Here is a 12,308-nt window from a genome sequence, read left to right on the forward strand (position 1 = left end):
ACTTATAAAATTTCTGGTACTGTTTTATGGTTACGCATACATTATTCTAAGAGAATATTCAGAAGTCCCACTCTTTTCCCTCTAATTGTACATATATAATGCAGTCCCAGAGACATTAGTTTATACAACGTGAAATAGCTAAGAAGTAGACAGTATGTAGTAGGCTTTGGGTCCTTGGATAGGTAAGGTACAACTGAGCTACATCTCCAGCACTAAACTTGGGCTTTGTAATACAAAGTAAAGGGCAATTCTGATATAGCCAGAAGAAAGCGGTAAGAGCTTGCAATACAGCTTAGCTGGTACAAGAGTGCTTGCCTAGCACTGAGGAAGTCCTAGCTTCTAACACCAGTACAGCAAAATCCAGATTATATGAGTGTAATCCCTAAACTTGAGAGGTAAAGGCAGAAGGATCAGAAGTATAAGGGCATCTGCTACAGCAAGTTTGAAGTCAGGCAGAGATACAGGAAACACCTCAAAAGAAAAAGAATTAAGAATAAAGTAAAATAAGTTGTAAGAATAACTGTCACTAATAGCTATCTAAAATAAAATACCTTTCTGCCTTCACCTCCTACCAGTATACTGGGAATTTTGTTTGTTGAGACAAGGTCTTATTATTAATCTTGGCTAGTCTTGAAGCAATTCTCCTGCCTCTGCTTCCTGGGTGCTACCACAACTAGTTCCAGCACACTCATTTTATATGCATCTTTGAGGAGCTTCGTTCTCTCACAGTCCTACAATTGCTTGTATTATGCTTCTATCCTAAATGTACTATGAACTCCTGGCATCTTCCTACTTTCAATACCAGTTCCCAAACGCTAGTAAAGATAGGCTTTAAAACAATGGTCCTATGTTGTTTTGGGTGTTTTAGAGGCCTAATCTCAGTTATCTGGGACACCAAAGCAGCAGGATCCCATGTTCCCAGACTGCCTAGACCTTGACTGAGCTCAGTACTAACCTGGGTAACCTGGTGAGACCCTGACTCAAAAATGGAAAGGTAACTGGAGAGGCTCAGAGGCTCAAGAGCACTTGCTGCTCTTGTGCAGAAAACCTGTGTTCCATCTTATAGATGACTGTGAGCATCCACTTCTGTATTTGCCAGGCACTGGCATAGCCTCATACGAGACAGCTATAACAGGGTTTATGGAAGCATTTTCTTTTTTCTTTTTTTTTTTTTTTTAAGATTTATTTATTTATTATTATATGTAAGTACACTGTAGCTGTCTTCAGACACTCCAGAAGAGGGAATCAGATCTCGTTACGGATGGTTGTGAGCCACCATGTGGTTGCTGGGATTTGAACTCCAGACCTTTGGAAGAGCAGTCGGGTGCTCTTACCCACTGAGCCATCTCTCCAGCCCGGAAGCATTTTCTTAATTGGCGTTCCCTCCTCTCAGATGATTTTAGCTTGTGTCAAATTGACATAAAACTATGTAGCATATTCTCTAAAATTATAATCCTTTTCCACAAACTGTTGCTTTTACAGATATGTAGTTTTTCAATTTGTTTTTACCTTTTAAAGAAAGACAGTAAAAAAAATTATGTGATAAGAATGTATCAACATGCTGGGCGGTGGTGGCACACACCTTTAATTCCAGCACTTGGGAGGCAGAGACAGGCGGATTTTTGAGTCTGAGGCCAGCCTGGTCTACAGAGTGAATTCCAGAACAGCCAGGGCTACACAGAGAAACCATGTCTCGAAAAACCATAAAAAAAAAAAACAAAAAAACTCACAGGGCCCCCAATGTAGGAGCTAGAGAAAATACCCAAGAGCTGAAGGGGTCTGCAACCCTATAGGTGGAACAACAATATGAACTAACCAGTACCCACAGAGCTTATGTCTCTAGCTACATACGTATCAGAAGATGGCCTAGTTAGCCATCATTGGGAAGAGAGGCCCCTTGGTCTTGCAAACTTTATATGCCTCAGTACAGGGGAACACCAGGGCCAAGAAGTGGGAGTGAGTGGGTAGGGGAGCAGGGCAGGGGGAGGCTAATAATAATAATAAAAAAAAGTTCTTTGATGAATATGAACAAAGCATGTTATATACTCATAGAATTAACACTGAATTTGCAGATACCAAGTCTGTTATCCACTAGGTATTGATTCTTTACCTATAAAGCAAATCTACACTGTTTCCCAGGGTGTAATTAGCAGGTCAATAATAGCCAATAATAAAACAAAGAAAGGGCTGAAGAGATGGCTCAGTGGTTAAGAGTGCTGACTGCTCTTCCAGAGGTTGTGAGTTCAATTCCCAGCTCACAACCATCTGTAATGGGATCCGATGCCCTCTTCTGGTGTGTCTGATGACAGCTACAATGTACTCATATGTGTAAAATAAATCTTTAAAAATAAGTAAATAGGGGCTGGCGAGATGGCCCAGTGGTTAAGAGCGCCAACTGCTCTTCCTAAGATCCCGAGTTCAAATCCCAGCAACCACATGGTGGCTCACAACCATCCGTAACGAAATCTGATGCCCTCTTCTGGAGTGTCTGAAAACAGCTACAGTGTACTTACATATAATAAATAAATAAATCTTTAAAAAATAAGTAAATAAAAACAAAGAAAAAAGGGGCTGAATAGATGGCTTAGTGGTTAAGAGCACCGACTTCTCTTCCAAAGGTCCTGAGTTCAAATCCTAGCAACCACATGGTGGCTCACAACCATCCTAACAAGATCTGACACCCTCTTCTGGAGTGTCTGAAGACAGCTACAGTGTACTTACATATAATAAATAAATAAATCTTAAAAAGAAAAACAAAGAAATAATAAAAACTAACATCAATTTAGTCAGTAATGGCTACTGATAATCAGTTGTACAGTGTTCTTCATCTGTGGCCCTTTTCCTTATTAAAAACACACCATGTGTATATTTTATTATTCTACTTACTAAATTGGGCTGAGCAGGTAGCTTTAGTGCAAGGTCTAAAAGGTAAAGGTAGGCTGCATTGGGCTGTATGCAGAGTACAAACAACAAACAAGCCCACAATACTAAATTGAAGGTGAATTATCGATTTTGGTACCTACTAGACTGTAAGTTCCTTGACAAAAAAATTTGGTTATTTCTCTTTTCTGAAGACTAGCAAGTCCCCAAATAGTTTTGCACCAAATTCCAGAATGAGCAGTACATATCTCATTTTTAACAAGTGCTGATGAGGCCAAGCACAGGGCCCATGCTTGTGATTCCAGCACTGGGAAACCTAAAGCATGAGAATCATGAATTTGAGGCCAGCCTGATCTACATCCATGAGACGTCATCTCATAAAAACAGCCTGCACTACATCAAGAGTTTGAGGATAACCTGGCTTTTACACTGTACAGTTTGTTTTACTGGGGTTTTCTACTTGGTGGGGTTTGTTTGTTTGTTTGTTTGGAGATAGACCTCATGTACCTCAGACTGGCTTCACACTTGCTATGAAGTCAAGGATCAACTTGGACTCCTAAACTTCAGGCCTCCACTTCCCAAGCAAGGTGCAGAATTATCAACACGCACCACCATGTCCAGATTGGTATATATTTTATTGTTGTTGTTGTTGACATTCATTTACTTACTCCGTGAGTGTCACCATAAGCACACAAGGAGGTGGGGCGGGTGCCTGTGAAAGTTAAAGGACACCCTTTGAAAGTCAGTTCTTCTTTCCCATCAATGTGGGTCCTGGAGATCTAACTCAGGATGTCAGGATTGGCAAGCATCATTTCCAACTAAGCTCTTTCCCAGCTCTAATATGTATTTTAGACACAGTATCTACCAAATAGGAACAAAAATAGCCAGTCAAGACAGGGATGTAGCTCAGTTAGTAGAGTCCTTACCTAATCACACACAAAGTTCTCCATTCAATCCTCATGTCTCAGCCTCCCCTTTCTGGGATTACAGACAGGTACCATAGTCACACCCTGGCTCTAATATCTTGGCTGTGACTTATAAAAATAACTTTCTAAAAGGTACTGATGCGCTGGCTTAGAATACTAGATTTAGTGATGCTAAACTCGGGGTGGGGGTGGATCCCAGAAATCTGTTTGGTCTTACAGACATGTACGCAAACTTGAAGACACCGAAGCTTCCTGATCTGCTGCGGACTCCAGGCTAACTTTTTAAGATTCATTTTTAGTTTATGTGTGCATGTGCTTATCTGTGTGTAGGTAATGTGCACTTCTAAGTGCCGGTGCTCACAGTCCAAAAGAGAGTGGAGAATTCCCTGGTAAGGTTACATGGCAGCTGGGAGTCTTCTGACTGGGCTAGTGGGAACCGAACTCGGATCCTCTCTGCAAGGCACTCTTAACGGCTTGACTCTCTCTCCAGCTCCGACTGAGCTAACTTTTAGTTTTTGTCAGTTCTCCCCGTCGGTGGAATGAATAAAATACTACCCAACATGATCACCGAGCTAGATAAAAACAAACAGTAGCGTGGACAGGTTCAAGACAGCAACTAAACCGATGCCTGAGGTTTAAGCCTCTCGTGACCCTGGGAGATGAACCGGTCTCCTGATGACAGGGCCATCTCCTGTCTTCCCCTGCAAAGAGAGAGTAGCTCGCAAGCCCGGACTCCCAAAGGTCTCCTGATCGGCTTAGGCTCCATCAGACCAGAAACCAAGGCTGGTAACCCTCACCTGCCGGCTCGCCCGGGTTCCAGAGGTGGCGGGGCAGGAGCTGGTACCCAGTCAAGGGCAAGAGGAGAACGGCTTGTCTGACCTATGGGATGCAGACCTGCCAAGAAAGAAAACACCACTCGAAGCGCTTCAACTTGCCCACTTCAACGCGTCCTCACCTTTCCTCCGGAGCCCACCGAGTAGTTCCGCGGACCTGTACGGGTCTCCCTGACCCCTCAAAACCCGGGCCGCTAAGTCAATATGGCGGCCACGGCAACCTCTGTCAGCCCGACCTGGCGGACGGAAAGCCAGGAGGGACTAGAAACACAGATTCGACTGTTTTTCCCGTCTTCGGACCTGTTCGGCAATTTCCGAGAGCGAGCCCGGGAGGAAGCGGAGAAGACGACTTGGACCTGCAGTTCCGCCGGAAGTAGCCGAGGCCTTGCGGCCGAGCGCTTTCGTTCAACTCCGGCTCCTCAAGGGGCGTTTCCCTTCGTTTCGGAGTCCTTGGAGCGAAGGCATTTTAAAATGCCTCCTTTATTAATTTTCTTCCAAAGACAAGGGAAGGCCGGCGGACGACCTATAGGCCCTTTAGTTACCAAGTCGCAGTGGTACGCGGAGGACCGAGACCAGGAACGGACGTTGACCTTTAACCTCTAGCCCGGGCGGCGGAGGGAAACGCCTCCGTCTCTATATAAGGAGTTTTCCGGCCGCTCTGGGCCCTTTTTTCCCTCAGCACTGGCCGTGGGCTCCCGGCGCTCTAGTCCTCCGCTTTTGTTCAGCTCCCCGTTCCAGCCTTCGCCATGGGATTCGGAGACCTGAAAACCCCTGCCGGCCTCCAGGTGCTCAACGATTACCTGGCGGACAAGAGCTACATTGAGGGGTGAGCAAGAGCCGAGAGGCTGGGGGGCCGGGGCCACGTGGCGCGCGCGCGGGCTCGGCGGGAGGGAAGCGGATCTCCGGATGCTGGGCGAGCCGAGTCTGTGCTCCCGGGGCCGGGATGCCAATAGAGCGAGACCTCCTGGGAGGGGCTGCCAGCGCCATAATTGAGATGATGCTTTCTCCGTGTGCCCGCGTCCAGCTGGTTCTTCCGCGTCTTTGGACGAGTTAGTTGAAACCTGTGGCAAGTCTGGTGGGATGAGTTCTGGGTGGCAGATAGTTCTTGGGCTTGCACAGATTCAAACATATTCTGTGTCCTTCCTATGGGAAGCAACTTAGGTTAGCCCTGTAATTGTTCTCACTAGTTAGCTTGACAGATATGGGCTATGTCATTTATCAGCTAGTGTTTGTGTCTTTTCTTTTAAAGGTCTGTGCACTTGTTTTTGTGTCACCGGCAGGTACGTGCCATCACAAGCAGACGTGGCAGTATTTGAAGCAGTTTCTGGTCCACCACCTGCTGACCTGTGTCATGCCCTACGTTGGTATAATCACATCAAGTCGTATGAAAAAGAAAAGGCCAGGTAAAGGTATCTTTGTGCTACCTGGATTTTCACATGGCAAAGTAGGGATCGGGTTAAAGTTGGCTTTAGCATTGCTGACCTAGTGTGAGCTGAATTTCTTTGTGACCTTGCAAGGCCAAGCGACTGAAGTCCTCCATTTTCTCACAGAACAGGTAGAACATGGACAACTGCAGTTCACCTTTCCCCCACACCTCTCTGATAATGTGCTTCGGACCTGGGGGGGCCACCGCTGGGGTGTGAGGGTAGCTCGCTCATTCGGTCCCTGGCCATTCTTCTGAAACTACCAGCAAGGGTGGAAGTTTGGGGAAGTGGATTCCAGTTCACTAAGAATGGAAGTGAGCATACTTAATGAAATCTCAAACAGATGTTCATTCTGAAAGAGTAAACCGTAGTGAGTACTGAATACATACGATGTCTCCCATGGGTGAAGAGTAAAGTTATTTACCTGGGATTTGTGCTAAAGGTTAAATAACCAGAAGAGAGTGGGAGTTCCTGGGAAAGGAAGATTGTGTGTTTTGCCTAGAAAGGGCTTTGACACTGACCTAATGTGGCAGAATGTTTGTTTTCAAGCCTGCCGGGAGTGAAGAAATCTTTGGGCAAGTATGGCCCTACCAGTGTAGAAGACACCACAGGAAGTGGAGCTGCAGATGCTAAGGATGATGATGACATTGATCTCTTTGGATCTGATGATGAGGAGGTATGACTTCATCTTTATCCAAGCATGTTGATAAGCCTGAGGACAGACGCTATAGCCACTGCCTGGATGGATCCTGGCGTGGCTTTATTGTCTGCCTTTTAAAATTTATCACTGGGTACATGATGAATAAAATCAAATCACCATCTTTCGGCTGAGCTCCTGATGGATTTGCTTTTTCTGATGAATCTGGTGGGTTTTGTGATGACCTTGTCACTACATTTAAGCAGAAGATAACCTACTTTGTGAAACATCTTTTCTCTGTACAGGAAAGCGAGGAAGCAAAGAAGCTACGAGAAGAACGCCTTGCACAGTATGAGTCCAAGAAAGCTAAAAGTGGGTAATCTTTATTGTTAGTAGTGTTGATGTCAGGAACTTGTCCAGTGCTTGCCCTAAAGTGGATTTTCCCCAGTTAAATTAAATGGGTCAATATTTTAAAACTTCCACAGCTACTGGTCTACAGCTGTCTTTATGGTAGCAGTTGTAGCATTCCTCTGTGGGAAAGAAACTGTTACACAATTTAATGCCTCTTTCTTAGCCACACAGGAGGAGGAGTATGTGTGACAGACACAAGGCAAATTGTGTGCGTTTGACAAAAAGATGATCTGTTTTAAGACATTGAGATTTGACTTATGGTGAAAGGGTTGAGTGTTTGGGTACACTTCTTAATCTTCTTTAGAGCCTGCAGTTGTTGCGAAGTCTTCCATCCTACTAGACGTGAAGCCTTGGGATGATGAGACAGACATGACAAAACTAGAGGAGTGTGTCCGAAGCATTCAAGCAGATGGCCTGGTGTGGGGCTCCTGTAAGTGTGATGCTTGTGTTTTAGGGATTTGTGCATTTTCAATGTTTTCTCGTAAGTAAGAATTTCCTAACATTTACCCCTTGATGTTCTTTTTTTAGCTAAATTGGTTCCAGTGGGATATGGAATTAAAAAGCTTCAAATACAGTGTGTAGTTGAAGATGATAAGGTTGGAACGGATATGCTGGAAGAGCAAATTACTGCTTTTGAGGACTATGTACAGTCCATGGATGTGGCTGCTTTTAACAAGATTTAAATCATTCTCAAGTCAGTGCACTTAAATAAAAGCTTGAAAGATAACCCTTGGCTCTTCATTTTACTGTGAAATGGTATGTCTTCGTTTTGAAGGAAAGGACTCAATGTAAATCGTTAGTGGTGAAAACTTGAACTGGAAAGAGAAATAGCTCAGCATTTTTAAACCACGCAGCTTGATGACCAGACCAACCTGAGGTTGTCTTTTAGCCAACACTGTGTTGTACCATAGATATAATTAAAAGGAAGATAAAGAACTGATGTGTTTTTAAAGATTTAGCAATTATAGTATACTCTTGTAATTAGTGAAATAATTCTTTTGCTGTTAGCAGTACATGATACTGATTGATAAACTATCACTATATGCCTTTGATGTCTTTTTCAAAAACTGAATCTTGGGCTGCTGAGACGACTCTGATAGCCACTGAGGGTGCTTAACTGTTTGGTTCACTCCAGAGAGCAAGTAGATCAAAACTCTAGAAGGTGCTCTGACAACGAGCACAACACCTGGACATAAGTGTTTTTGGAAGTATAATCTGAAGTTGTTAGCTCTATGTCCTGAAAGGAACATTGTAGGCTCATAAGGTCAGTGTGGGTTTTCAGAACTCAACCTAGAGATGGAGGAAAGTGCTGGGGTAGGCAGTATGCACAAAGCTATTCCTTGGAAACACTTGTGGGAGGTTATGCTGCTCTAGAAGTACATTATGAAATGTATCACAGGGCTGGAGAGATGGTTAAGAACACCAACTACTCTTCTGAAGGTTGTGAGTTCAAATCCCAGCAACCACATGGTGGCTCACAACCATCTGTAATGGGATCTGACACCCTTTTCTGGTGCTTCTGAAGAGAGCTACAGTGTACTTAGATATAATAATAAATATTTTTTTTTTAAATGCATCACAGCAGTTTCAGCTTTGTGCTAAATTTTTGATACATATATCTAAACATTTACCATAATTTTTACTGTTGGGCGTTTTTAAAGCTTTGTGTGTGTGTGTGAGAGAGGTGGTGGTGGTGTATACTTTTAATTTCAGCGCTCAGGAGACAGAAGCATGCAGACCTCTTAGTTCCAGGCCAACCTGGACTACACAGAGTCCAGGACAGTCCTGTATACAAAGAAGCTTTCTCAATTTTATAGATAGTAATCTAGAAGATTAAATAACCCAGTTACTTCAGACAGTACTCTTGCTCTCAGTCAGTCACGTTGACTACCTTCAGTGAGGGAAGCTTCACATTGTAAATATGTATTATAATCTAATACATAGATTCAATAAAGCATGTACTAAAGAGAATGTATATACATCAGACCCAGGCTAAAAACAGTGGACATTTTTTTCTAAGTAAGTTAGGATCATGAAGGCCAGCAGAGGGCAGCACTTCATGTCAGGAGCATGAGGGCTACGGCAAAACCGTGAGAGCCTGCTGAAGAACTTGTCAGGATCTTGAGAGCAGAGAAAGGGCCCTGTCAGGACCATGAGAGCCGGCAGAGGGCAGCACTTGGTGTTCTAAGGCTCCATAGTGTGGGGATTCTGGAGAACACTGACATAAAGGTACATTTTCATCTTTACTGGTGTTCCTGTAAACAAAAGAACAGGAGATACAACTATGCTGGCAATTCATGCTCTCTAGCATCTGTACCATCTGGTAATACGTTTATAGTCATCTACAGACTTGTATTTAGCCAGAATTTTCCATAACCATGATGTTCTAGAGGACTAAAAACGAACACAAAATGGTAGACATGTTTCATAAAGGGGCAAGAGGTCCGGCCCCTCCCTTTGGTTCTGAACCAGCCTAGTTTTGCTTTGGCCAGTTCAATATAGTGGAAGCAATGCTGTGTGACATTCATAACCTGTCAGAGGATTGTGGATGTGACTCAGTGGCAGACCTCGTGCTGCCTGCAGTTTGGAAGTCTGGTGACCATGGCCATGGAACAATTATGAGAGGAAGGACAATAAGATCTAATGAGTAGCTAGTCCAAGGATTCCAAGCTAGGGTCATTTGAATCATTATCTACTTGAAGTTTCAAGCATAGGAAGCAGGATCAAGTCACCCCATCTTGTTTATATTCCAGAAACTCAGAAATGATATATACTAACAGTAAATTGACATTTTAAGTAACTTATTAAATAAACAGTTAACAGGAATGGAAGCTTTAAATCCATAACCAACTAATACTTTATAAATCATTAAAAGTTTGAATGGATATGTATTTATGCTGTTAAAATACGTGTAAATTCAATTTGTTTATGGAGGCAGCCTAGGCTACATAGTGAGACCTTACCCCAAATAAAAGGTTTTTGGGGTTTTTTTTGTTTGCTTGTTTGTTTTTTAAGATTTATTTATTTATTATATGTAAGTACACTGTAGCTGTCTTCAGACACCCCAGAAGAGGTCATCAGATCTCATAATGGATGGTTGTGAGCCACCATGTGGTTGCGGGGATCCTAACTCACCACCTTCAGAAGAGCAATTGGTGCTCTTAACTGCTCTTAACCGCTTAGCCATCTCTCCAGCCCCTTTTGGGTTTTTTTTTTTTTTTTTTTTTTTTTTTTGTAACTGAAAGGTGATGGTGAAGGAGCTGGGGAGCTGGCCCAGCTTAGCCAAAGTGCATTCAAGGAAGACCTGAGCTCAGCTCCTGGAACACACAGTAGGAACAGCCTGTCATGGTGCCCTGCACTGGCAGTATCAGTGTTGAGGTGGAGCCAGGCTAGGCTAGGCTCTGGTGCTCGCTGGCTAGCTATTTTAGCCTCACTGGTGAGCTCTAGGTAAGTGAAAGACCCCAGTCTCAAATAAACAAACAAATAAAAGGTGGGTGTCTCCATGAGAAACACATGATTTAGTTACAGCTTACACCTCCAAACACATGAACATGCATGCATACACAAAATGACCCAAAAGCAAACAAAAGAACCCAGCCTGATACTTTTTCGATAGAGATAATTAATATAATGTGATATACACTATAAAAATGACTTAATTTGATACATACGTTGTGGTATACATTAACAGACGCAGGCTAAAATAGTGGAAGAAACTTTTAGGCTGTCAGTATCAGAACCGCCACCAGGGGGCAGCCAGAAAGATACATGATTTAAATTGCGAGGAAGAAATCCTCCCTTTTACAGCCAAGCAAAAATATAACTGAACAAAAACATGATCAGTGTAGATCAGAATGAAACCTAATCTGAAAGGATTTGTTATGAGGCTCACATGAAAACTTTGCACTGATTTTCTGGGAACACAGTACTCACTGGGCAGTCTCTAGGAGAGACAGGCTCTTGGTTTCGGCACTCCTGAGCTGTTCACTGACTGTACCAGAGCAGCTGGCTTCCCACAGCGAACGCTTTAGTACCTCGGCAACAGAGGCCCTGAATCGAGCTTGGAACTTCTTGCTTATTAGGACGTAAAGGATGGGGTTCAAGCAGCTATTGAGGAAGGCTAAGCCAGTAGAGAGAGGGATTCCACCCTGCAGCACATTCTGGAAAGAGCTGTTGTGATGAATGCTGAGCTCCCAGATGCTAAACAGGTGATAAGGGGTCCAGCAAACCATGAAGGCAATGACCACAGACAGGATCATCCAGAGATGCTTTCTAGATATCAGGATGTTTCGCTTTTTCATCTTGAAGATGAGGCACAAGTAGCAGGAGCTCATGGTTAGTAAAGGGAAGAGGTAGCCAAAGAGGAACTTCACCCAGGTCAGAACATGGTGTCTCATCAAGGTGAGTTCATGCTCCTGGAAATTATTATAACAAATGATGTGGTTGTTGACCTCCATGGTGTCCCGGAAGTACAAGGTAGGACCTCCAAGCAGAGAAGCCAACAGCCAGACAAGTATAACAACAGCCAGTGAGCTCTTTAGAGTCCGGTGCCGATGAGACAAGCCAGGATGGAGCAAGTGGACGTAGCGGTCCAGGCTAATCACTGTCAAGAAGAAAACACTGGAAAACATGTTCAGTTGGGCAATGAAGGAATTAACCTTGCAGAGCCACAGGCCAAAGGGCCAGTGGAAACTCAAGGCCACATAGGAAATGTACAGGGGCAGGAAGAGAACAAAAATGAAGTCTGCAATGGCCAGATTGAGGAACCAAAGAGTGGTGACTGTCTTCTTCCACTTGAATCCCATGAGCCAAATGACGACGGCATTTCCTGGGATGCCCAGAACAAATGCCAGGGCATATAAGAACAGGGAGATCCAGTGAACGAGTCCCAGGTACGCCTCCTCCTCCGGGTCAGACTCCTGGGAGTAATAATCTAAGGCGTAGGAATAGTTGTCCAACTCCTCAAATAACATTTCCTTTGAGACTTCCATGATGATCTTGTGGGTGAAGAGTAAGGAAATCTGTAAAAGCAAAGTTTAAAGGAAAAAGAAAAGCTTAAGAATTAGGTTTGGGGAATATAAAGAGCATAAATCCAAAGATACTCCATTTTATGACTATTTTAGAAGGGCTTGCGTTTATACTACAGATGTCCAAGTCCTAGTTCACCGACTATACTCACTCACTCAAAGCTTTTGAG

General features: G+C 43.7%; 3 protein-coding genes and 2 non-coding genes across 6 annotated transcripts in view; 3 read left to right on the forward strand and 2 right to left on the reverse strand.

Annotated features, from left to right (window-relative positions):
- Positions 1-4,915, reverse strand: part of Ndufs1 (NADH:ubiquinone oxidoreductase core subunit S1) — a 36,669-nt gene extending 31,754 nt beyond the window's left edge. Inside the window, exon 1 of one of the 2 annotated variants that reach the window (XM_021174861.2) lies at positions 4,604-4,915. The gene's annotated coding sequence lies outside the window, so the exon portion shown is untranslated. The remainder of the gene's footprint in view (positions 1-4,603) is intronic. The other variant, XM_021174853.2, reaches the window with a different exon arrangement.
- A 171-nt stretch (positions 4,916-5,086) lies between these two features.
- Positions 5,087-7,838, forward strand: Eef1b2 (eukaryotic translation elongation factor 1 beta 2). Its single transcript, XM_021174873.3, has 6 exons — positions 5,087-5,465; positions 5,920-6,042; positions 6,613-6,739; positions 7,006-7,072; positions 7,416-7,541; positions 7,640-7,838. The coding sequence occupies exons 1-6, from the start codon at positions 5,386-5,388 to the stop codon at positions 7,792-7,794; spliced, it is 678 nt and encodes a 225-aa protein (XP_021030532.1). The 5' UTR covers positions 5,087-5,385; the 3' UTR covers positions 7,795-7,838.
- Positions 6,851-6,928, forward strand: LOC115032418 (small nucleolar RNA SNORD51). Its single transcript, XR_003838098.1, has one exon. It is a non-coding gene; the product is annotated as a small nucleolar RNA SNORD51 (small nucleolar RNA).
- LOC115032433 (small nucleolar RNA SNORA41) lies at positions 7,178-7,309 on the forward strand. Its single transcript, XR_003838111.1, has one exon. It is a non-coding gene; the product is annotated as a small nucleolar RNA SNORA41 (small nucleolar RNA).
- A 3,202-nt stretch (positions 7,839-11,040) lies between the features above and the next one.
- Positions 11,041-12,102, reverse strand: Cmklr2 (chemerin chemokine-like receptor 2). The gene has a single exon (XM_021173342.2). The coding sequence runs from the start codon at positions 12,100-12,102 to the stop codon at positions 11,041-11,043; it is 1,062 nt and encodes a 353-aa protein (XP_021029001.1).
- Positions 12,103-12,308: the final 206 nt, after the last annotated feature.

Source organism: Mus caroli, unplaced genomic scaffold, assembly GCF_978045245.1.
Source record: "Mus caroli unplaced genomic scaffold, Mus_caroli_1 scaffold_1, whole genome shotgun sequence".
NCBI lineage: Eukaryota > Metazoa > Chordata > Mammalia > Rodentia > Muridae > Mus > Mus caroli.